This window comes from Periplaneta americana, chromosome 3 (genome assembly GCF_040183065.1).
Source record: "Periplaneta americana isolate PAMFEO1 chromosome 3, P.americana_PAMFEO1_priV1, whole genome shotgun sequence".
Lineage (NCBI taxonomy): Eukaryota > Metazoa > Arthropoda > Insecta > Blattodea > Blattidae > Periplaneta > Periplaneta americana.
The window spans coordinates 205,691,646-205,717,797 of NC_091119.1; the positions used below are offsets into that span (position 1 = coordinate 205,691,646).

Below are 26,152 nucleotides of genomic sequence, written 5' to 3' on the forward strand. Positions count from 1 at the left end.
GTGGCATTGACGACGACAGTGAACATAGGTTGGACAGAGTCTTGAAAAAATGTAGAAAGTATTTTAAAAACAATTTATAGAAATGAGCAACAATTTTATTTCGTTTTTCAAATTCTTTCTGACATTCCGGGACAAATATAACTCGACACAGGACACACCATTAAAATCCAGAACAATCGTAGGAAATTCAGGGCGTCTGAAACATTCCTTGTCACCGTTTTTGGCGTGTAAAATAAGTAATGGGAACGTTAAGTGCGAGCGTTTTACATTTGCCGCAGTCAGCCTGACAACTCTGTTTAGCAAATGGCTGATGTGACGTGTATATGAAGTGATACCATTCTTAGCTTCACTAGCAACATGCTCACAAACGGGCACTATATATCTAGGGCACACGCCAAAAACGCTGGCGCCAGTTGTAACACTGGGTAGGGTAATATCATTGTTTAGTTTACTTCAGAAACCATTAAGGGTACACTGAAGTGAAATTTGAGCATTTTAAATCAATGAACCTACAGTGTTCAATTTTTGCACACATATTATTTGACATAATATTATGCACAAAAATGTTCAGCTTAATTGGAAAATATTACGTAGATTTTTAAAAAGGATTTAAGAGAAAGAATATGTTTTAAATTTATTTCATCTTCTCGTATAAAAATAATTTTATACTGAAGTTTCACCATGATATTCAACATGCTGTCACTAATAGCTGGCATGGAAATTTTTAAGTGTTCATTAGTTTTGTTGACAATAAATGATATTTATATTACTGCAGTTCAAATGCGAAAAAAAATTTGCCACGACTTTCTATTATTATTATTATTATTATTATTATTATTATTATTATTATTATTATTATTATTATTATTATTATTATTATTATTATTTTCATTTCTTTGAAATTTTACTGAGATATCAATGCGGAAATTCATATAGCCTAGTATAAATTGAGGGAGATGTGAAAAAAAAATGATATGCAAGCAGCTCATGATTTGTGGAAGGAGATAAGTTTTGAAAAAAAAAAAAATACAAAACTTAAAAACCGAGAAAAATAGAGTTAAGCAGCAGAGATTCAGGGGATTTAACGCCAGCAACTTTTAAAATGACTGCTAAAACAAGTGTCCTAAGGTACGAAAGTCTCTGAAATTTTGAGAGGAGCATCTGTAAGTATAGAAATATCTTTAAGACTAAACGAAAAAAAAATCACAGTTTTCGTAAAAAAAGTCATATCACTATAAGTGTACTAATACATAATACCAAAATTATAATAGGCTTAGACAAATTTAAAACTATTTATAAAAAATTAGTTAAATGTTCTTTGAAGATATTCCACACTGAGTAAAAGTTTTAGCTAAAGAGCTTATCTTTTCATTATTTTTTTTTAAACTCTAATATTATAATTAGTATTTCTAATTCCCAGATGAATCTTATTAAAAAGTTTCACACCCACAATAAAATGACTATCACAGATCTTGGCTAATCTACATTTAGGAACAATTGAAGCGGTGAAATCAATAACCATTCAAGTTCACTTCTGGTCATTCATTTCTTGCAAATTTGAAATTAAATTTTGGACATTTCCACAAGTGTTACGACTTTAAAAGTTGGTACACTACTTTGTTTTGATCTCGAAAACAATCAGAAATATTATGTGCAAAAAATAATAATTACATAAGAAATAAAAAAAAAAAAAACGTTTTTTTTTTTTTTGCCTTTTTGTCGAAACTTGTGTAAATGGACTTTAATGGTTATTGATCTCACCGCTTCAATTGGGTTATGGTTATTTCTAATCTCATAAGGACGTACTGTATTACCAGAATAATATTAATGTAAATGTTCATACAAGAACATTATGTTAGAGAAAACATACAATGAAGAAAAGATGTAATTCCAAATTCACTGAATAAGAGTTGATAGTGTTCTTTTGTGCCACAACCTTCAAGAATACGCACAGATTTTTTTCTGAAGAAGTAAAACATATTTTGCAGTGGCACTATTTCCCCATAATAAAATTCCATAATCCAAATGATACTGAAAAACCATGAGAGGCATTTAATAAGGCAGTGGTAGGAACCAACGGCTTTAATTACCTTAATAAGTAAATAATCTTTCAGAATTTGACACACAAATGTTCGAGTATGCTCCTTCCAGGTAAGTTTGCTATCTAGATAAAAACAGAAAAGTTTAGCATATTTATCACTGTCGACATGATTATAAAGACTAACTAGCTACAACAGTTTGAGTTTTACTCAGATTAAGACTTAGATCATTAGCACTAAATCAATAAGATATTATGTGAAGACTTATTTCCAAAACCATTTAATACGTTTTCTTTAAGGTACATAATCGTCTAGCAAAAACTGTTTACGAACAACGCACACTATCAGTATAGGGGTAGGACATCGGGAAGCATGTCTTGGCAGAATGAGCTACATCAGGCAATGTACGTCGTGTGTGCTGGTGGAGTGTGGCGGATCTAATCGCAACATATAGACTATAGAGCAGCGGTGGCGAAAATGTAATCGTGCGCCGAGCCACTGTGTAACCTGCAACGTGCATAGCAACTATGGAGGGAGGCGGACACCCGAAGGGGAAGTGAAGCAACTGTCTGACTTATTAACGGATTTTCATTTTCCTTACGTCAAGCACTTAAATATAGTTTTATACAGTACAAGGCTACAAACTATGTGTAGTACGTGTAACGAAGAAAGAAATGAACAATATCACAACCTAAAATTAACTGTCTTCAGAATGTCTCTGCGACAGAGTTTCAAAATCAGGAATTATGTCACTTACTGCCAGTCGTAGTTGATCACGAAGGTATTTGTCTGTCAGTCGTGATCTAAATTTGGTTTTTACTATTTTCATTGTTGAAAATAATTTTTTACAAACGTAAGTTGTAGCGAACATGGCTTCAACAGAGCAAGCGAAAGAACGAAGCTTCGGATATTTATTTTTTGGCAAAGATTTGAAAGTTCAATATTTGTCAAGTCCTTACATCTAGCTTTCATTTGACATCACATAGTAAATCAGTGAGTTCAAATTGAAGAACTAACCGCATTATTCGTACATCTGCTGAAAAAGGATCGACGTGCAGAGATGATGATGATGATGATGATGATGATGATGATGATAACAACAATAACATTTAACCTTTTAATGTTTCATCAGTAACATGTAGTATAATGCCGTTTTATGTTATGCAACCGTTTTTCTCGTAATGCTTGTGAGCAAATCATACATTTAATATTCTCATCATATTGACAGCAAAAAAAATGCGTCCTCTCATCCTACTTGGAACTTTCGTACATGGTTTCGAGAGAGACATATGCCACTCGCAGGTCAGAGACAAATACAAATAGAACGGAGTTTGACTCCAGTCAGTGAGAGGATGGGGGTTGGGGAATGTTAGAAGCAAGCGAAGTGCACAGTTAACACTGCGAGCCACAATGTCTCGCGAGTCACGTTCTCGCCACGGCTGCTATAGAGGAATAAAATTGGACCCTGTGAGCGTTGAAAATTATGGTTCATAACCACGAAAACGCGGACCATCAAACTGAGGAAGAACAATCTTCATAAAATTTATAATCAATCAGCTAAAGATTACTTAAAAGTTAATGCAGTTTGTTTTAGGGCATATTCAGAAAAGAATGCAGGAACAACTGGATAATACGCACGGCAGACCAATATCGATAGTCGACTCTACTCGCTGGCCACTAGTCACCGGGCCGTACCGAGCCGTATCACACAAAATATAATCGAAATGGTGGTAGTCAAATTCGCGACTATATTCTTAAATAATTCACTTCATTAGTCTAGTTCAAGGTTTTATGTAGTACAACGGCGGTTTTTTGAATGCATTAAAAGAAAATGAAGATGTAATAAGATAATAAACTAGGTTATCACAAGGAAATTAACAGGAAAAAAGGTGTGTTTCACGGAATACAATTAAAATGACGGAAAGTAAATTTCCGGTTAATTTTCGCCAAAGCGTAAAGTACGTAATTATGACGGCGTTGCTGTTTTATTTCTGGCCTATCGAAAAATACCTAGCCTATTACGAAAAAAAATTTAAGGACCATGAAATTATTCACCGCTTTCATTATAGGCCTATTATTTTTTAACAATATTACGAATCAAAAACTGTCATATTATATAATTTTAACTACTACATGGACGAATCAAATCAAGCTAACCTAACCAAAGCTAACCTAACCTAACCAAAGCTAACCTAACCAAAGCTAACCTAACCTAACCAAAGCTAACCTAACCTAACCAAAGCTAAGCTAACCTAACCAAAACTAATCTAACCTAACCAAAGCTAATCTAACCTAACCAAAGCTAATCTAATCTAACCTAACCTAAGCTAACCTAACCTAATCTAAGCTAACATAACATAACCTTCGTAAATGCAAGGCCTGTAACCGGAGCAAGAAGGGATCTCAATCATTTAATCTGCAAGTACACGCAAAAATAAATTCAAGTAAGGATCACGCTCCCACTGCATGAGAGGTCCGCGCATGCGCTACAGCAAAACTGTTTCTGTCCCGAGCCTCTCATCTAAGGCACTCGTCATAATTTACTCGCAATATTTACGCAAATACACATTGTCGCTAACAGTGGTGCTATCTCTCAATAATGTTCGGAACGAAGGAGGTAGACAGAGAGAGAAAAAATTTCTCCCGCCAACTACGCCACACACCAACGTCACGTTCTTATGTTGGTGACATTGTGTATTTACTTAAATTTGGTGCTAAACGTAACGGCACGGTTCAAAGTGACCGTGCTAATTCTCCAGTATAGCGAGAATGCAATATTGAACTTTTATAGAAACCTTAGGTGTAAATCATGCGTATGTAGCTATGTTAATTTCAACCTAGTAACACAAAAGAGGGATGACATTACATGAGAATGGAGAAAGTTACACAACACAGAACTGCACGCATTGTATTCTTCACCTGACATAATTAGGAATATTAAATCCAGACGTTTGAGATGGGCAGGACATGTAGCACGTATGGGCGAATCCATAAATGCATACTCGTATAGAATATTAGTTGGGAGGCCGGAGGGAAAAAGCCTTTGGGGGGACCGAGACGTAGGTGGGAAGATAATATTAAAATGGATTTGAAGGAGGTGGGATATGATGGTAGAGACTGGATTAATCTTGCTCAGGATAGGGACCAATGGTGGGCTTATGTGAAGGCGGCAATGAACCTGCGGGTTCCTTAAAGAACATTTGTTGTATTAACCAATTTTTGTAACTATCTCAATGTGAAAAGTACATTTTCATGCCTTATGCGTTATAAGTTTGGCATTTTATTTTATTAAATTATCGCTATTTGAAATCGCCAGCAATTATTCATCTTCCAGCTATGCATCCATACCCGGTCGTCAATCTTCCTACATTTTTCATTTACCCACTCGCAGTTATAAGAATGCGATGAAACCACTCGTACCCGAGAACGCTCCCAATTTGCTCGGCACAGTCTAGACAGATCTAAATCGAGGACTATATTTTTCTTAGGTCTTTGGTCAAAGCAGCTGAAGTAAGTGCTTTTCAACTTAAAAATAAACTTCTACTAGTATTACTACAGAATGTATTACTGTATGATTTTATATAATTTTTCTCTAAAATCTCTAACATTATGCAAACGCAGTCCATAACATGAAGTAGTATTCCGACTCAAAATGTGTAACTTTTATTTTAATATGATCAAAAGCTTTTATGTAATCAATGAACATAACACAATATAATAATGTACATCCCCTAACCCTCTGCAATATCTGCTTTATTTAAAACGTTTTCAACTGCGCAGATATGACAATTCTATTCAATTACAATTAAAAACATATTATAATACTAGAACTTTTATTTTTAGCAGACACTTCCTTCATGAAGTGCGTGCCATTAATATACATTTTTTTTGGACGGAAGTTGTGAATGGCAATGATGATATGAATAAAGAGAGTTCTTCATTATACACGAGAATAATGAGAAATTTATTCTTTTTAGATCAAAGACCAGTATTTCATGGCAAATGAGAGCAAAAACAGATTTATCTAACTCTAGTATATAATTACGTAACTTATATCAGCGGAACTGTACCGATGTCCCCCTATAGAATGTAAATAACAATAAACAAAAACGTTTAATGTTCCCGTGATTGCAATAGGAAGACCTTCAAATAGCGCAACTCGGCACACTGCAGGCAGCTGTCATGGCGTCTCTATCTGTAATCGGTGGGGCTCTTTTACTCTGCGCGGTTGCTACGGGATACCGGATCTTCGGCCCTTTATCCTGTAAGTGTTTCATCGTGTAATAAACAAAACACTATTGCAATAAATAAGTAAGAAACTAAGTTATTAAGGTGTTGGTATTAATATTTTGTGCGAGATCGTGCGTATTTGCTTGCTTTCCGCACACAACCAATACGCGGTAAGTGTGAAATACCACATTCAGTATTCCCTACGTAACACACATAACAATTTCCCTCTTCTTACCGCTTAAGCGTCATATTCATTTTACAACTTTAGGCTTTTAACATATTATTTTTAAAGACGTTCAAAATAGCAATAATTGTAAATTGGAAACTTACCACTGCAATTTCACCTAAATTGCACTGTTAATTATTGTTTTTAAATATTTGCAAAAATTAAGTAAACTCTACAACACCACAAAAGTTACTGCATTTGTAATGCAAGTAACATTAAGGAAGCCGTGAAAAAATCAACAAGATTCCAGACTCATCATAGACTGGGGGAAAAAAAGACAGACATATATCACGGCCTGCTGGAGTATAGTAAACACAGAAAACATTTTAAAGCAACAATGTTGAAGATAGATATTTTTGTTTTACAAATTTGCCGTCATTGAACAGAAACCAAGATGGAGATTTCATTGCAACTAATTAGAAATTCGTCTTTCAGGTATGTAATAAACGATCTTCGCACAAAATAATGTACGATACACGAGCGGTATGTTTGTTTTCATGTTCTCGAAAATTAAAAAAGCTCAACTACGTTTCGCTTTTTCAATCTTTTCCTCGAACATGAAAACGTCAACATACCGCTCTTGTAACGCATATTACTATTATAAATCTTATAACATTTATTTTCAAACTTCGAACACAGATTAAAATAGGAATCACGCAAGGAAGTACAGTAATGGCAAAAAAAAACCCGGACCGATCCTTGTAGCTGATTTCAGAGCCTCGTTCACTCCAGAGCACGATAGACTGGTAACTGAGACTTTCGTGGTTCGAATCCTGCCTGGGAAGGAAACTTTTTTTTGTTCCTTATTCAAATTTATTCCCAATACTTTTTGATTGCAGCGATATTTTACTACTTAATTAGCTTATTAATTCCAGAGCATGAATTTTACCAGCTTATTCTCTAATGGGTTTCGAAATGGGTAAGTCAGCAGTCGAAACTACAACAATTTCAATAGATTACTCGCTATCTTGTGAATGCGGGCGTGGCATGCGCAGTGGCTCATTTCGGGGACTTTGATTATTCCGTCGGTCCGATTTTTTTGCCGCTCCTGTACATTATGTTTTATTACTACAAGTTTTAAGCGTTTCGCATTAATACGGTTCCTTTACCACGTTACGAACTCTATACAGAGTGATTCAGTAAACGCGTTCCAAAATTAAACAGGAAATAGGGGATGCACTACTCAACGTTTTGAGATAGGAAACTCGGGGTCTGTGATGTCAGATCAAGGAGATGTGAGTTTAAATATTATCTATCGCTATCACTTACTGTTTTCCTTCCTTACTTACTTACTCACTTACTTACTTACTGGTTTTTAAGGAATCCGGAGGTTCATTGCCGCCCTCACATAAGCCCGCCACTGGTCCCTATCCTGAGCAAGATTAATCCATTCTCTACCATCATATCCCACCTCCCTCAAATCCATTTTAATATTATCTTCCCATCTACGTCTCGGCCTCCCTGAAGTCTTTTTCCCTCCGGTCTCCCAACTAACATTCTATATGCATTTCTGGATTCGCCCATACGTGCTACATGCCCTGCCCATCTCAAACGTCTGGATTTAATGTTCCTAATTATGTCAGGTGAAGAATACAATGCGTGCAGCTCTGTGTTGTGTAACTTTCTCCATTCTCCTGTAACTTCATCCCTCTTAGCCCCAAATATTATCCTAAGCACCTTATTCTCAAACACCCTTAACCTATATTCCTCTCTCAAAGTGAGAGTCCAAGTTTCACAACCATACAGAACAACCGGTAATATAACTTTTTCATAAATTCTAACTTTCAGATTTTTGATAGCAGACTGGATGATAAAATTTCTCATCCGAATAATAACAGACATTTCCCATATTTATTCTGTGTTTAATATCCTCCCGAGTATCATTTATATTTTTGTTACTGTTGCTGAACTTCTCCACCTCAACAAAAAAATAAATTTACAATTTTCATATTTCCATTTCGTACAATATTCTCGTTACGAAACGTAATCATACACTTTATCTTTTCGGGATTTACTTCCAAACCTATCTCCTTACTTGCTTCAAGTAAAATTCCCGTTTTTTTCCTAATCGTTTGTGGATTTTCTCCTAACATATTAACTCATCCGCATAGACAAGCAGCTGATGTAACCCGTTCAATTCCAAACCCTCTCTGTTATCCTGGACTTTCCTAATGGCATACTCTAGAGCAAAGTTAAAAAGTAAAGGTGATAGTGCATCTCCTTGCTTTAGCCCACAGTGGATTGGAAATGCATCTGACAGTAACTAACCTATACGAACTCTGCTCTACGTTTCACTGAGACACATTTTAATTAATCGAACTAGTTTCTTGGGAATACCAAATTCTGTTTTCCTAAATTTATTATTTACATTTATTTACAATTGAGGGGGTCAGAAGCAAAGGGGTATAAGTACACTTCAGTTATTTTATAGAAAATATGATTGAAAGTACTTAATCTTTCGTAAGTTCCGTGAATTTTTTATTTCGATTTTAGTGTGTGATATGGTTAAAAGATATACTCCTCTGCCGTTAAAATTTTAGATGTTTTGCCTTACCCTGTATGCACTTAACTCATATTCTTAGAAATGTCACTTGTACGTTTTTGCTTCTGATCTCCTCAATTATTATTTACATTTTAAAAGTATTTTCGTAGAATTTACAAATCTCAGTTAACAACGTGCTGTAGGCCTAGGCTACATACTGTGATTAACTCTTTGAATGGTATGAAAGAATCTGTCGCTGACTCATATCGTGTTTTGTAAATACAATAGACAAAACCACCTGGTATTGTATTGTATTGTATTGTATTTATTAACTTTCCATGGTATTCATACATGCTTACAGCTAGAATATGGAACAAGTCAAAAAACTTAATACTATTATAAAATCTTAATTTATAGTCACAGTCTAGATGAAATATATACAGACGAGATTTACTATATACTCTACTAGTACAACACATAGTATTTATGCTATGAACTGTTGAATTAGTTACAAAGTTTTCACAATTACATACGAGGAAGACTATTAATGAAAAGATATACTGACAAGCCATGGGCATTATTTGTAGTTTTTTTGAAAATAGTCCCACACGATTCCCTAGATTTGGCACCTACTATTATTCTAATTACTCTTTTTTGTAATAGAAATATATTGTTACTATCTGTGGAATTTCCCCATAATATTATTCCAAAACTCATTACCGAGTGGAAGTATGCAAAGTATATTGTTTTTAAGGTATTGACATTTACTATCTTTTGCATAGATCTAATAGCAAAACAAGCTGAATTTAGTTTGGTGGTAATTTCTTTAATATGATTTTTCGAATTTAACACATTATCGATTTTTAAGCAAAGAAATTTGGTTGTTGTTGTTTCTAATAGGGATCTATTGTTAATTATTGCGCTAGAAATTTGCGACGTTGAATTTGGACAGGATTTAAATTGAGTTATGTTAGTTTTGTTACAATTTAATACTAATTTATTGACTGAGAACCAGTCACATATTTTGGAGAGAATTTCCTCTGTTGAAGATTGGAATGTGTTGGAGTTATTGGCTGTAATTACTATACTTGTGTCATCTGTAAAATAATATGGAATGACCTACATCTTTTACAATGGGGGCAAGATCATTTATAACCATTAGAAAAAGTAGGGGACCTAATATTGATCCTTGAGGAATTCCATTATTAATAGTTCCCCATGTCGATGTAGATTTCATAGTTGTATTAATTTCAACTTTCTGTTTCCTATCTATGAGATATGATGGTGAGGTAATATGAAATGAAATGGATCGTAAATTGTAACGAAGTTAAATTGACATTATTAATCAACCAATTATTCTATTATCTGCGAAATAAGACATAGCCGATATACTGGTGAAATGTGCCAAATTCTACGCTGCGTGCAATTCAAGTTCGCGGGTTCAAAACGGACCTGGTGCGTCGGACTTTATCAGTTGTCTTATGTAATTCAGTTCGAGGCCCGATATTATGCTGACTTCACTTCAAGAGATCGTGTCATGTGATTTTTTAATATTTGGTGGAAAACGAAAAAAAAATGGGCTGGTTCAAATATAAAACCACTCGGAAGAAACAGTACGCAGTAAAAGAAGAAATGATACATTGAGGAAGCAGAAGTAGGTCTATGTTATTTTAATTTACACTTCTAGCTGCTGAGTACGCCAATGAAGTAAGTGGCGCCGTACTGAAGAGAGATGTCGGTAACCATGACTACAGAGTACAGGAAAACGTCGAGAGTCAACTGTCAAGTCCTAGATTAGAAGGTATGTATTTTAAGTGCTTATATTACCAAGTCTTTTCTTCAAAATCTGTTGAGAAAGAGTTGGAAATATTTCAGAGTATAAAACTTGGACCCGAAAACACACAAATTTTTGTTTAGTTTGTATGTTCAATGTCTATTCAGCACATTAATACATTAATACATACATAATTAACATCTTCAGGATGCCAGTGAGCTACTGATATGCTATTTTGTGAAGGAGTTATTTTAAAGCACAAAAATAGGGTATTATAAACTTGCGCAAGATAGTTTACAGCAAATTCTTCATCTACACTTCTATACTAAAGAACCTAAGCATAAATGGGATAACATTACATCGATAGATGAAAGCAAAGATTGTACAATTTTTTTAGAAATCTGCTAAATTCATCATAGTAGCCGAAAATCTGAATGACTAGTCCATTGTTAAATATTAGGGCCGTATTCATAGATATTTTTAGCTCGGGTTTCCGGTGGATGATCAGCGTTTTTCGTATTCATAAACCTGTGTTAGCGATAGGATATGGTTTGAACTCTGTACAAGTAAAGGCTGGTTCACAATAAACCGGGAACGAGAACCAAAATGAAAACAAGAAGCAGAGGACGTGAATATGAAAATTTTTGATTCACAATAAACCGAGAACATAGACGACTATGCATATCGATATGTATGTCAATAACGATATGTAAAGTAGATATTACGCATTTAGATGTTATTTGTGTATAATTGAGCTATGACGTTCTGTCATGAGTACAAGGCAGCCAACATAAACACAGGTTAACCAACTTCGAAATTTCAACTGAAACATTTCATTAAGTACGGTACTACAAATATGCCCTTGCATCTTTATTATCACAACCTATTTTAAGTCTACCATAACGTAAAATAATTAGAGAAGAAACATTTGTTATAGAACAAAAATGAACACAACAGTAGTTACTGAATTGAAGCATGAATATGTAGTGTGTAATACAACCAATACAGTAATAAAATATGATTCACTTACGATCGGTGTTCAAAGATGCAGCTATTGAAAGCCACGTATTCTCCTTCATTTTCTCATCTTTATACGAGGCGCGCCGCTTATCGTAAACGTGAGGATTTTCCTCAACACTCAATATTAGAATCTCATCAAATAAAACTTGCTCCATGATGCACAGCACAGAACAAAATAATGCATAGGCTATGTCACGGTCTTCCTGCTACAAAATATACGACGACAAAATAGCTTTTAGATGACAATAGAATGAATGTAGTGGGCTGTGATCGGAAACGTGAACGCCAAAGTTGAAACTTGGCCAACTCTCCGTTCCCGATCCCAGGCACCGGCAAGCTTTCGTTAATTGGTCACATTTAAATGTACACATTTTAACAATTTTACCGTTTTCGTTTTCGTTCCGATTCTCGTTTCCGGTTTATTGTGAACCAGCCTTAACCAGTGGATAGCCGGGGTTAGATTAGTACGCTCGTAGCGCGTGCTGCGAAATGTCTATGAATACCACCCTAGAATTTTAGCAAGTAACATTCGTGTGGATGTTATTTTACGCTACCAATCTCGAAAATTGATCATTTTTTAATACTTTAGAATGTCTAAAATGTTTGCTATCGTTTTGCTGGAAGTCCAAAAATTATTTTTTTATACGCCACCATTTGATCACATGTAAAAGAAAACTGAATTTTAAGAAACGTAGCTGGTTTTGGTAGTAATTTCTTCTCTTGTAAATAAACATTTGTCTTCTTTCCTTTACACCCAGCACTTCTTCTTTTAGGGAAATCTTTTAACTTATGGTAAATAATTATTATCTACATTCTCCTTTGCAGTGAATGTTTATTTTAACATGGAATATTTGAACCACAAGGTAGCTCCTTGAGTGTTCTCCTACACAACCATATTGTTACTGGTTCTGCTATCTTAAATATTTTCTTCACTTTCCGCCATCCCACAAATGGTTCGTATTCTTTCTAAGATAGATTTCTTGTTCTTTCCGGAAGAAACTGTAAGCTAAACCTTTCTTTCGATTTCATTGCATCGTCCGGAATGTCAGACATATCGCTATTTTCACGCATAAATCAAGATAATTATAATAAATAATATCTCCACAGACTTTTTTCGTCAACTATTTCTTCAAACAGACAATGGCGACTGATGATCATTCGTTATTTACTTAATACCTTAACGCCAATCTTAGCAACGCAATTTTATTGTCGTTAAGTGAGATTTCCCAGTGGAACAACTCTCAACCGCAACTCAACTGTATTTCAATGCAACTACATTTGCTAACAATGCAACAAAATGCATCAATTCCTACTCTTTAATCTCAACTGCGATTTCAATTGATCAACTGAGTTGATAGCAACTGGAGGCGTTGTGTATTTTGGTGACTCCTGTTAAGAGTTGCTATTTTTATGTACAAATTGGCGTGATCACAAGCTGAAGGTGATATCGAATATGCAGTCACTAACCTCAAAGTTGCTCTGGTGCGAAGTAACATTAATCTTCGGCGTAATTAACCAGCAACTACAACTCAATTTCGATTCAGTTGCGGTTGAGAATTATTTCAGTGAAAACCTCGCTAAATATTTCAGTAATCGTAAATAACATTTAAAAGAAACGGAAACATTCAGATATAATTATTTATTCAAAATACCTGGAAGTGAAACAATCATGTGTTCAATATAAAGGAACTCATTATTGTTCTCGCAAGACTTTTTAAAACTCGTGCAAAAATGTTGTTGCATAAATAACAATTAAACCATGCTTCAAACGTTATGTAAACGCAATGACGATCTTTTATTATTACAGACGAGGCAGACTTTTTGACAAGACACGTACGATCACCTGAAGAAGATAAAAACAACGGTACTGGTGGAAAAGAAGGTGGTGGTGGAAGAGGTGGTAGTGGAGGAGGTAGAGGAGGGGGAGGTGGAGGAGGTAGAGGAGGAGACGGTGAAGGAGGAGGAAGAGGTGGAAGTGGAGGAGGCAGAGGAGGAGGCAGAGGTGGAGGAACTGAAGGAGGAGGAAGAGGTGGAAGTGGAGGAGGCAGAGGAGGGGGAGGTGAAGGAGGAGGCAGAGGTGGGGGAGGTAGAAGATGGGACGGTGAAGGAGGCAGAGGTGGAAGTGAAGGAGGATATGGAAGAGGAGAAGGAGGTAGAGGTGGGGGAAGTGAAGGAGGCGGCAGAAGTGGAGGAGGTAGAGGTGGAAGTGGAGGAGGTGGAAGTGGAGGAGGTGGTAGAGGGGGAGGTGAAGGAGGAAATGGAAGAGGAGGAGGAGGTAGAGGAGGGGGAGGTGAAGGAGGTAGAGGAGGAGGTGAAGTAGGAGGAAGAGGAGGGGATGGTGAAGGAGGCAGAGGAGGGGGAGGTAGAGGAGGGGGAGGTGAAGGCGGAAGAGGGGGAGGTGAAGGAGGCAGAGGAGGGGGAGGTAGAGGAGGAGGTGAGGGAGGACGAGGAGGAGGTGAAGGAGGCAGAGGAGGGGGAGGTAGAGGAGGGGGAGGTAGAGGAGGGGGAGGTAGAGGAGGAGGTGAGGGAGGACGAGGAGGAGGTGAAGGAGGTAGAGGAGGGGGAGGAGAAGGCGGTCTGAGTGGTGGTAATGGAGGTCAGGTAGGGTCCGATGGAGGAAGAGGTACTGGGCAGGCGAGTGGGGAGGTACAAAAGCTTTCATTTAATTTGGATTCGGACCTCTTGCCTGAAGATCACCGACTTTCTCGTTTCGTGCGCTCTTCAGAAGATGGAGAAGATGAAAGCAAGGAACGAAGGAAGGATAAGGGGCGAGGAAAGAACAGAGAAGATGAAATGCGTAGTAGAGATGGAAAAAGTAAAGACAATAACAATTGCGATAAGAGAATAAAGAACAGGAAGGAGGAGGACGATCAAGGCGAAGACACTCAGTCGCTCACACACGGGGGGCTGCATCGCACGGTCAGGTCGAAGCCAAGGCAGGAGTGGGTACAGAGTCCTGAGGGCCAGCAACTTCACGCTGCTGAACTGCAAACACAAGACTTCAGCAGAGCGCTTCACAACCTGTTTGCAGAACCGTTGAATTTCGAACAAGAAGGGATGGAATTCCATCTTTCTCGCTATAAGGTGAGTTGTGGCTGGTGAATATCGTTCGCGCCAGCTATTGTTTATAAGGGTTACCATAAGTATAGCGTCAACGTAAACATTACTTACTTACTGGCTTTTAAGGAACCCGGAGATTCATTGCCGCCCTCACATAAGCCCGCCACTGGTCCCTATCCTGAGCAAGATTAATCCATTCTCTACCATCATATCCCACCTCCCTCAAATCCATTTTAATATTATCTTCCCATCTACGTCTCGGCCTCCCTGAAGTCTTTTTCCCTCCGGTCTCCCAACTAACATTCTATATGCATTTCTGGATTCGCCCATACGTGCTACATGCCCTGCCCATCTCAAACTTCTGGATTTAATGTTCCTAATTATGTCAGGTGAAGAATACAATGCGTGCAGTTCTGTGTTGTGTAACTTTCTCCATTCTCCTGTAACTTCATCCCTCTTAGCACCAAATATTTTCCTAAGAACCTTATTCTCAAACACCCTTAACCTATGTCCCTCTCTCAAAGTGAGAGTCCAAGTTTCACAACCATAAAGAACAACCGGTAAATAAAAATAACAATGGCGATAAATAAAATCACCCATAAAGACAAATTTGGCAACACCGCAACAAAGTTGTGCATAATACGAGAAAGCTATAAGTATTATTTATTTATTTACTCATTCATTTATTTAGTTACATATTTAAGTACTTATGTATTTATTTATTTTATTAATTTGTACTTATTAATTTTTTATTATCGTTTTTTATTTTTAAATTTATTTATTTGTTTGTTTATTTACTTATTTACTTACTTACCTACTTTATTTATTTATTTATTTATTTACTTAATTACTTAAATACTTAATTACTTAATTACTTAATTGCTTATTTACTTATTCACTTATTCACTTTTTACTTATTTACTTTTTACTTATTTGCTTTTTACTTATTTACTTATTTACTTACTTACTCACTTACTCAATTACTTACTTATTTATTTATTTATTTATTTATTTATTTATTTATTTATTTATTTATTTATTTATTTATTTATTTATTTATTTATTTATTTATTTATTTATTTATTTATTTATTTATTTATTTATTCTGGTGCAGTGAGGGCCATCAGGCCTTCTCAGTTAAGGCAATCGAAAAATACATATTGGTAGTTGTGAAATATCATGTAGGTGTATTCATTAAGTTTATTCAAGCAGAATTTAAAACACAAATAATTTAGTAGAGAGTTTGCAACTTATCCACATGAAGCATTGAATGGTCAAATAGTAGATTGCCATGCTTTATGAAATGGTTTTAAGTGTAAAGCAGAAAATCAGTTAAATGAGAAATCAAGTAAAATATTGCAATAGGAATCAAGCGCGATAGAAAATATTTCATTGAATTCCATAGCTTTTGAATGTTCGAATGGCTGTCAAAAGGAAAGAAGTCACTTCGTATTGTTCTCAAAGATTGGAAAGAATCTGAATTAAAACTGAAATATAAACAAGTGACGTTCTAACCAACAAGCGTGAACAACTTCTGTAGGATGATATTGATAGTCAAGTCTTTATGTTAACAACTCAAACTAATTTACAGTATTTATCCTATGAGGAAATCAATATTTTGAAAGATGACATCTATGTACATATGTCTAATTTTTTTTTCGCAACTGTAAAGTATTAATGAGTAAAATCGCTTAATTTTATTATCATATTTATCAACAGTTATCTAACTAGAGGTTTTGATTTATCTAGAGAAAATCAAAACTCGACTATTTAATTGATTATTACACGATGAGAAGAAATAAAGTTGTCTAATACAACAAAATATTAACTGATTTAATAACATTCTATTTCACTAATGTTAGCTTCATCAAAATGGAGCCGCTAATTTCAGTCGACTATCTATGCTCGAAACTAATGACGATCGCAAAACATGTTTTATAGTATCGTAAAGAATTTGCAGTTTTAAATTTTGACAAACAAGGAAAAAAATTCAAGGGAAGTGATAAAATAAATAAAAGCTAGGGAATTGATAAAATTGTAGCGATAAACAGCCATGATTGGTTGAAACACGTACTTTCGTGCCATTTTATTGGTCAAAAGTAGTATGACGTAGTAACAATGCAACAGTCATAATAATCAATTTGTGAATACAATATTAGCCTATTTTCGCAGCTATGTTGCCAAATTTGATATAGGCCTAAACAAATGTAACTTTGCGTTCTGGAAAGGAATTTTAAAATGTTAGTTGTGTTCGGATCAAATTTCTGCACATTTAAAGGACAAAACTGAAATTCTTTAAATCATTTATTATCATAATACACTGATCTCTTAAATAGACTGACCATATCGGGAATTAAATCAATGGCTTTCCCATAAGACGCTATGAAATGTTTCATATAAAACAAATTTTATCTCGAAAAGAAAGCAAAACGGAGCAAAATTGTATTAAATTTTTTTGTTTAGAATATCTCAAAGAATAACCCACTGCAATTAATTACGAGTACTAACGTTTCATTCATTCTATGATTATGTCTCGTGACGAGAATATTGTACGAAATGGAAATATAAAAATTGAAAATAAGTCCTTTGAGTAGGTGGAAAAGTTCAAATATCTTGGAGCAACAGTAACAAATATAAATGATACTCGGGAGGAAATTAAACACAGAATAAAATGGGAAATGCCTGTTATTATTCCAGTCTGCTGTCAAAAAATCTGAAAGTTAGAATTTATAAAACAGTTATATTACCGGTTGTTCTGTATGATTGTGAAAATTGGACTCTCACTTTGAGAGAGGAACATAGGTTAAGGGTGTTTGAGAATAAGGTGCTTAGGAAAATATTTGGGGCTAAGAGGGATGAAGTTACAGGAGAATGGAGAAAGTTACACAACGCAGAGCTGCACGCATTGTACCCTTCACCTGACATAATTAGGAACATTAAATCCAGACGTTTAAGATGGGCAGGGCATGTAGCACGTATGGGCGAATCCAGAAATGCATATAGAACGTTAGTTGGGAGACCGGAGGAAATAAGACCTTTAGGGAGGCCGAGACGTAGATGGGAAGACAATATTAAAATGGATTTGAGGGAGGTGGGATATGATGATAGAGACTGGATTGATCTTGCTCAGGATAGGGACCTATGGCGGGCTTATGTGAGGGCGGCAATGAACCTCCGGGTTCCTTAAAAGCTAGTAAGTAAGTAAGTAACAGTTCATTCTGGTTATGTGGTTTACTTACACATTTGCCGTTTTCAGAGAGACGCGGAACAATGTTGTGGAGGAAGTACACTGATGGACATAAAGATGATGGAGGACTGCTGGAGGAGTATGCGGGGTAAGTGGTTGTTTATGTTATTCTAATTCAGTACCGAAGTTTAATGGTCTGGTTCTCTAAATAATATTTCATTTGGCTCAACAGATCTTCAATTAATAGCCTGTTTATTTTCAACTTCTTATTAATGTGTTTTCATTTCTTCGAGGTAATCTTGTTCAAAACAAGTCACAGGATTGTAACATTTGTTAGCACTGTTTTAACTATTAAATAACAGTTTGTAATTATTTTGCGCATGTAAGGCAATTTTTGATTGGTTGAAATAATTCTTTAAAATATGCATTTTAGAGTAAGTCATGAAACATGTATAACATCACAACATGTAGGCCATGATCCATAAACAAAAAGATGACAAATGAAAGTTGTAGATAAGTAGTCGTGAAAAATAATTATAAAGTAAAGTTATACGGGGTGTTCATTTCAAAGTGTGTCATGACGTCACTGTTGATGAGTCAGCGATTTGAAGCGAGTTTCACCTTTTATTTCAGAGAAGTTGCCTATTAATCAAGGCGTTCAATCTGAACTTGAGAACGTGTACGGTATAACTTGAACATCGTAGCAACAGATGGCGGTCTGTACGGTCTATGTGCTACCATAACCTCTTTCGAACCGTGTTTTATGCGCGGCCAAGTCGTACGCAGAGTATTTGTTATCATCGGTTGCGTATCACAACATTCCACAACACAAATCAAATGCTCCGTGTCCATGTTGACCTTCGAAGTTAATGTCAACAAACACGTAAGTAATCGTCTTAACCCTCTCCCCATATCTCGACAGTAAGAAAAAAACTCACCTCAGTACATGTTTCGAAACAGTTCACATTCCTGCCACTACCGGCGTTACAGTACGTATCGGTAAGTACTCTTCAGGATGAACGCCGTACTTTCTAGGCAAACTTTACTTTCTAGGCAACTTCTCTGGCACATAGGTAATACGCCTTTGCGGAAGTGTAGGAAGTTTGAATTCTCTAGGCCAGCCGCGGCGAAAATGCAACTCACGAGCACGTTGTGACTAGCAAGGATAGCTGCGCATTTCTTCCTCCCACAACCCCCACCCTCTCACTCACTGGAGTCAAACTCCGTTCCATTTGTATTTGCCTCTTATCTGCTAGTGGCGTATCGTCGCAATGTCTCTCTCCAATACATGTACTGTACATCTACAAAAACGAAAGTTTGAAGTAGGATGGGAGGACGCATATTTTTGCTGCCAATGTGGTGAGAATACGCCAGTATTTTCCATGCTTACAGTCTCTTCCAAATATTGCTCCTCATAAATTACATAATTACACTGAGATGCTGAACATTCTTAAACAAGAATTTTGTGGAACACAGATTTCATGATTTAAGAAATTTAGAGCATGACATATCTCTGCACGTCGATCCTTTTTCAGCAGATGTACGAATGATGCGGTTAGCTCTTCAATTTGAACTCATAGATGTACAATGTGATGTTAAATGAAAGCTAGATGTAAGTACTTGATAGATGTTGAACTTTTCAAATCTTTGTCAAAAAATAAGTATCCGAAGCTTCGTTCTTTCGCTTGCTCTGTTGAAAACATGTTCGCTACAACTTACGTTTGTGAAAAATTATTTTCAATAATGAAAATAGTGAAAACCAAATGTAGATCACGACTGACAGACAAACACCGTCGTGATCAACTAAGGTCTGGCAGTAAATGACTTAATTCCTGACTTTAAAACTCTGACGCAGAGACATTCTGAAGACAGTTAATTTCAGGTCGTGTTAATATGTCCTATGTTTTCTTGTACATTTCTCTTTTCGTTGTACGTACGAAACATTAGTTTGTAGCCTTGTACTGTATAAAATTATATTTAAATGCTGGACGTAAGGAAAATGAAAATCCGTTACTGAGTCAGACAGTTGCTTCATTTCCCCTTCGGATGTCCGCCTCCCTCCACAGGTGCTATGCACGTTGCAGGTTACACAGTGGCTCGGCGCACGAACTCTTCTTCGCCACGGCTGATCTAGGCTCATCGGCTAGCCACATGACGGCATACAGCGAACCATGACACACTTTGAACTGAACACCCGGTAGTTCTAATGTTAAAATATGACTTTCTGGTTCGAAAAATTTCAGGATTCTGACAACCAAGTGACAATATAGGGATGTGGGTGTATTCAACTGTACTCAAAACAGAAGACAAATTTCGTATTATATAAAATGCTTCGACCTTTCTTTCTATTTTAGTTCCATGCGGAAATTGTATATAATCTCGTTCAAAGAAGCAATTGCTGTTAAAATCTTTCTGATGTATTTACTCACTGTGCATTTTGAATCACTACTGAATAGACTATAATTAGTTGAAAAGAGCAAGTAATATAAATTCTTAGACTCAATAGTATTTGCTGAATTGAAGTGGCCTATTTCTGTTTGTAGGTTATTCAATTCTCGGTTCAAATTATTTCATAATCGAGGCTCATGATATTATCGACTATTTTAAGATAGTTTTAATCTTTCATTAAATTTATATTTACATCGTACCACATTTGTGTTAATTATAAAAGCAAGTTTAAAATTAAATGTATCACATTTTTACACCTCGTTTCAGAAAAAGAAGATAAGAAGCCTGGACAAGCAAAGGGAATGGCTGTAAGTGTAGCAGGGTAACGTTATTTACCAGGGAACAATTCCCTCTCCCCTCAATAGACAGATGAGAGATTCTTTCCAGATCAATAGTTCGAAACCTATCTTCATAAAATTTTCTACAGAGGATGATATGTAAGTAATGTGATTAATTATTTCAGGAATTTATTACTCGTTTTTGCTTCCTTTCCGAGATAAAAATTGTTTTATATGAAATACTTCACAGAGTGTTTTGGGAAAGCTATTTATTTAATTCCCAATACGCTCACTCAGTTTAAGAGAGTAGTGCATTATGACTATAAATGATTGAAAGAATTTTAATTGTGTTCTTTAAATTTGCAGAAATTTGATCCGAACAAATGTAACTTTTCGTTCTGCAAAGGAATCTTACAAAGGTACATTTGTTCCGATCAAATTTCTGCATATTTAAAGGACAAAATTAAATTCGATCAATCATTTATTATCATAATACACTGCTCTCTTAAACTGACTGAGCATGTTGAGAACTAAATCAGTGGTTCTCCCAAAATACGCTATGAAATGTTTCATATAAAACAATTTTATCTCGAAAACGAAGCAAAAGCGACCAAAATTGTATTAAACTTTTTTGTTTGAAATATCTCGAAGAATAATCCACTGAAATTAATGACATTACTTACGGATCTCGTATAGAGTAGTTCAGTGAAGGGAAGAAAAAAATACAAAAATTACGAACTTCAAGACACAATAAATAGCTTCTAGAAAAAATTTAAACTAAGATTATGTTAACCCTTTTGTTTGGTAGATGGCTAAAAATATATGAAACTTTCACTATCAGCTGAAACTGTGCAACAAATTGGCCCACAAATATTTCTTCTTTCACTTTCCGTATCTACTGATTTTCCACTGGCAGAAAGGCCAGTGAATTCCTTACAAGTGTGCAAAAACATTATGTGTTTCGTGTTGTAGAAGGCGCAGGTATTGTACATTTGTGAGCTACCACAACAAACTTCAAGAATTACTTTATAAAACACCCATAGATTTGTATTCATAAAATATTGACCTGTATAGTAATTGTATTGTATTTTATTGTATTTATTTACATTCCATAATATTCGTACATCACTTCACAGCTAGAATATGGAACATGTCCAAAAATCTTAATAGTACTACAAAGTCTTAATTATAGTCACAGTCTAGTTGAAATGTATACAGAAGAGTTTTACAATATAGTCTACTAGTACAACACAAGGGGTTAGTATCGATATTTAATACAAGACAGAAATATTCATACAGCTTTAAATATACAGAAACGCGGGCACTACTCCGCCGATTTAATAGAAAGCAGAAAACAGTATAACTAGTCTATTGTGACGTATAAAGGTGAGGCATCACGTCACAAACATGTTCACGTTTGAGTATTTTCCACAAAGTAAATATGTACTATTCAACATCTTGAAGATGGTGCAAATATTAAGGATATTGTTGAAGAGTTTAAGGTAATATTTAATTCATTCATTCATTTATTCTTTCGTTTATACATTCATACATTTATTTATTTATTTACTTATTTATTTATTTACTTATTTGTTTATTTATTTACTTCTTTATTATTTACTTCTTTACTCGATTTATTTGCATATTTATTTATCTGCATATGTATGTATTTATTTTTCTTTATTTATTTATTTATTTATGCACTTATTTATTTATTGGTTTATTAATTTATTTTATTCTTTCATTTATTTACTTAAGTGTTTATTTAATTGCTTGTCCTGAGTTCTTATTTATTTGTTTATTTATTTCTTTATTCATTTATTCAATTAGTTATTCATTTACTCATATATTCATATATTTATTTAATTACTCACTCATTTACTCGTTAACTGATTAATTAATTAATTATTTTTTTGATTTCCTTACTTATTTTTACTTATTCATATATTTCATTTCTTGGCTTACTTATTTATATATATATATATATATATATATATATATATATATATATATTTGTTTATTTATATATATATATATATTTATTTATTTATTTATTTATTTATTTATTTATTTATTTATTTATTTATTTATTTATTTATTTATTTATTTATTGTATTTTATAGATAGATAAGTTCTGGGAAATAAAATTTATTTGTATTAACATTGTAAAAGATTCACTTTTTATAATGAATTTGCTCCTCGCGTTATATCTAAGTAAATGAGCATCGACTTTCTCCTATTTCGACGGAGCAGTGTATTTGTTCCATTATTTTTAAACTTAAATTTCGACCCATATTATTGTATTTTACCAAAAGTTACTAATTTTTATTGGACGTATAAAATTTCATATATCATCTCTGAAAAATTTCACATAATATCACAGTCTAGTATATACAGTCGCGAAGCTCAATACGTAGTAAATATGCAAACATTAGATAGTTGCTCATCACTAGGATCGCTAATATCGCCTCATTACAGGCAATGCAAAATAGTACAGTCACAGTCTATTGTTTCTAGCACCCTCAAAACTCAAGCTTCGTGACTGTATATAGTAGACTGTGATAAAATCTTGTGTTGTATTTCTTAATTCCATTTACTCGTATATTTTACAATCTAAATTTTTATGATCTGGTTAATAAAATTGTTTGAATAATTAATTGCATAAGCAAAATGAATTTCATTTGTTGTTACTAATATTCTTCCTATAGGCCTATTATTTTTAATCTGTTTAACGATTTCATTTAACTGAACTCAATACTATCACAGATGTTTTCTTTTTCAGTGTCATAAATTGTGCTACGCTAACAGAACTGGAATGGTAAGGATTTCGTTTTATTTTTACTACTATCCACAAAGATTTATTTAAAAATCTGTTATCTATAATATTATTAAGGAGTGTAATTGCCAATGAATATACCCCGAAGTTGAACGGAGAAAGTTTGCCCTTCATCGTATTACTAATCAAATCAATATAACGACTCATTTATGAAATTAATTGGTGAGAATTTATTGCAATAACATGTCGTCACTTAAGAGAAGTATTTTACTAGTTTGCTCCATTTTATCAACAGTAATCTCACTAGACGTTTTGATTTATCTAGAGAAAATCAAAACTCGAGTGGGATTTAATTGACTATTACACGATTAGAAGAAAGTATATAAAGATTAGAAGTAACGAAGTACTCCAATACAATAAAATATTAATTGACTTACGAAATACAACTGCCTTCAAATGTATTATTATACCATATCAACATTACAAATATTACGCTAGATGCTTGCTAGATGGCACTAGTGAGCAATGCCTTCTCGTCGAGAATTCTCGATCTATACATGATGGCAATGTTACTAGTCAAGAAGGCTTTGTTGATTCAGTTTCATTTTTATTAAGACAGTTGCATTCCACTTCAATTATCCGAATCCCAGTAATCAACGTCACTTGATAGATGATTTTCAATAAATCTTAATATTAAACAATCTCTGATACGTGACTATCCATAATATCATATAGCAGAAGCTATAACATAACCTAACTAATATACACAAGTGTTAGAAAAGTTTTAATTAACGACGATGACATAAAAATAAACATGAATAATTTTAAAAGGAATAATTATTGAATGCACAATTTTCAAATTTAAATGTGGTTGGTGGTTCAATTGATGTTATATTGGACGTGTGCGTAATAGAAGTGGAACTCGTTGATTTAGGCCTACATGGTGTATTCAACTTATTCAGGATTTCCGAATGAATAATTTTAAAAGGAATAATTATTGAATGTACAATTTTCAAATTTGAATGTGGTTGGTGGTTCAATTGATGTTATATTGGACGTGTGCGTAATAGAAGTGGAACTCGTTGATTTAGGCCTACATGGTGTATTCAACTTATTGAGGATTTCCGAATGGTGCTCTTCATTTATTTGTAAATCGGATTTCAGAAGATGCATAAGTATGAGCAGTGATTTTTATTAATTCTTGTTCTTGAATGCCAATGCGAGTCATATTTGAAACTGCTGTGCATCGACTGGAGTGGTTTGTAATTATATATATATATATATATATATATTTTTGACGTCCAGACCAGCGCAGTTTCAAATGTTGGCAAACAAAGAAACAAATGCTAGGGACGCGATAAAATTAAACAAATGCTAGGGATGCGATAAAATTGTGCGATAAGCAGCCATGATTGGTTGAAATACGTCCTTCGTACCGTTTTATTGGTCAAAAGTAGTATGACGTAGTAAGAGTGTAATAGTCACTAAAATACTTGACCTATGTAGTCCTACGTGAAAAGTTTTTGGTTCGTCCTTTACTACTGACCTAATTTCCAGAAAAATGTTCGTTTGAGGATTGTGTGCTTGATATATAGGATTATTCAAAAGTAAATTACATTTTGAAATAGATATAACATTTCTTAGAATTAACGTATACACAAAATGGTAACACATTTGTATGTATCGAACAATGGGATTTATCACATTCATTTGTTTTGGTTAACATGGTAACAGATTCAGTTTATAATGTGCCAAAAGTAAATTTACTTCTTATTCAATTTTAAATCACTATCATTGACTGTGTTTTAAAATTGTTTTGACTTTACCTCCCCATATTTGTACACCAGTTAAGCGATTGTTACGTAACACGTTTGGCGATCGCATAATAAGCAGACATTTCCTAACACCTGGCCAGCGCGTTCCCCTGATATCAATCCAGCTGATTTTTGGCTATGTGGTTATTTAAGAGACTTTTTTTTTTTTAACTAATCCTACGATTACCGACGAACTAAAATGTGTAATTTCGCAACAGGTTGAAACTATTCCACCAGATATACTAGTAAATGCTGTTCACAGCATAGAAGAAAGATTGTTGCTTCTTTTTTTTTTTTTTAGTAGGTTATTTTACGACGCTTTATCAACATCTAGGTTCTTTAGCGTCTGAATGAGATGAAGGTGATAATACCGGTGAAATGAGTTCGGGGTCCAACACCGAAAGTTACCCAGCATTTGCTCATATTGGGTTGAGGGAAAACCCCGGAAAAAACCTCAACCAGATAACTTGCCCCGACCGGGAATCGAACCCGGGCCACCTGGTTTCGCGGCTAGACGTGCTGTTACTCCACAGGTGTGGACTGTTGCTTCTTGAAGGACAAAATGACGAACATATTCAAGATTTAAACTGAAATCAATAAACCCCACATCTTTATGAATGTAAGTGTGTTTTTGTTTTGTGTATATCTTAATTCTTAAAAAGGTTATGGTGACGTCAAAATGTAACTTACTTTTGAATAACGTGGTATATTACAGACATACAGGCATAAACATTTTTTCAGCTATGTCTTGGATCCATGATTCAAAAAGACAGAAGAACTGTGTGTATGGAATTAGCTCATTTCTTCTCCTTTTCTTT

At 34.7% G+C, this 26,152-nt stretch overlaps 1 protein-coding gene across 1 annotated transcript in view; it reads left to right on the forward strand.

Moving 5' to 3' along the window:
• The first annotated feature begins 6,181 nt into the window (after positions 1 to 6,181).
• The window catches only part of LOC138697076 (uncharacterized PE-PGRS family protein PE_PGRS36-like), a 30,330-nt gene continuing 10,359 nt past the window's right edge, over positions 6,182 to 26,152 (forward strand). The window contains exons 1-6 of the mRNA XM_069822673.1: positions 6,182 to 6,303; positions 10,665 to 10,778; positions 13,579 to 14,855; positions 18,088 to 18,166; positions 20,734 to 20,774; positions 23,527 to 23,562. Coding sequence (XP_069678774.1) covers positions 6,222 to 6,303; positions 10,665 to 10,778; positions 13,579 to 14,855; positions 18,088 to 18,166; positions 20,734 to 20,774; positions 23,527 to 23,562 — 1,629 coding nt within the window. The 5' untranslated portion in view covers positions 6,182 to 6,221. The remainder of the gene's footprint in view (positions 6,304 to 10,664; positions 10,779 to 13,578; positions 14,856 to 18,087; positions 18,167 to 20,733; positions 20,775 to 23,526; positions 23,563 to 26,152) is intronic.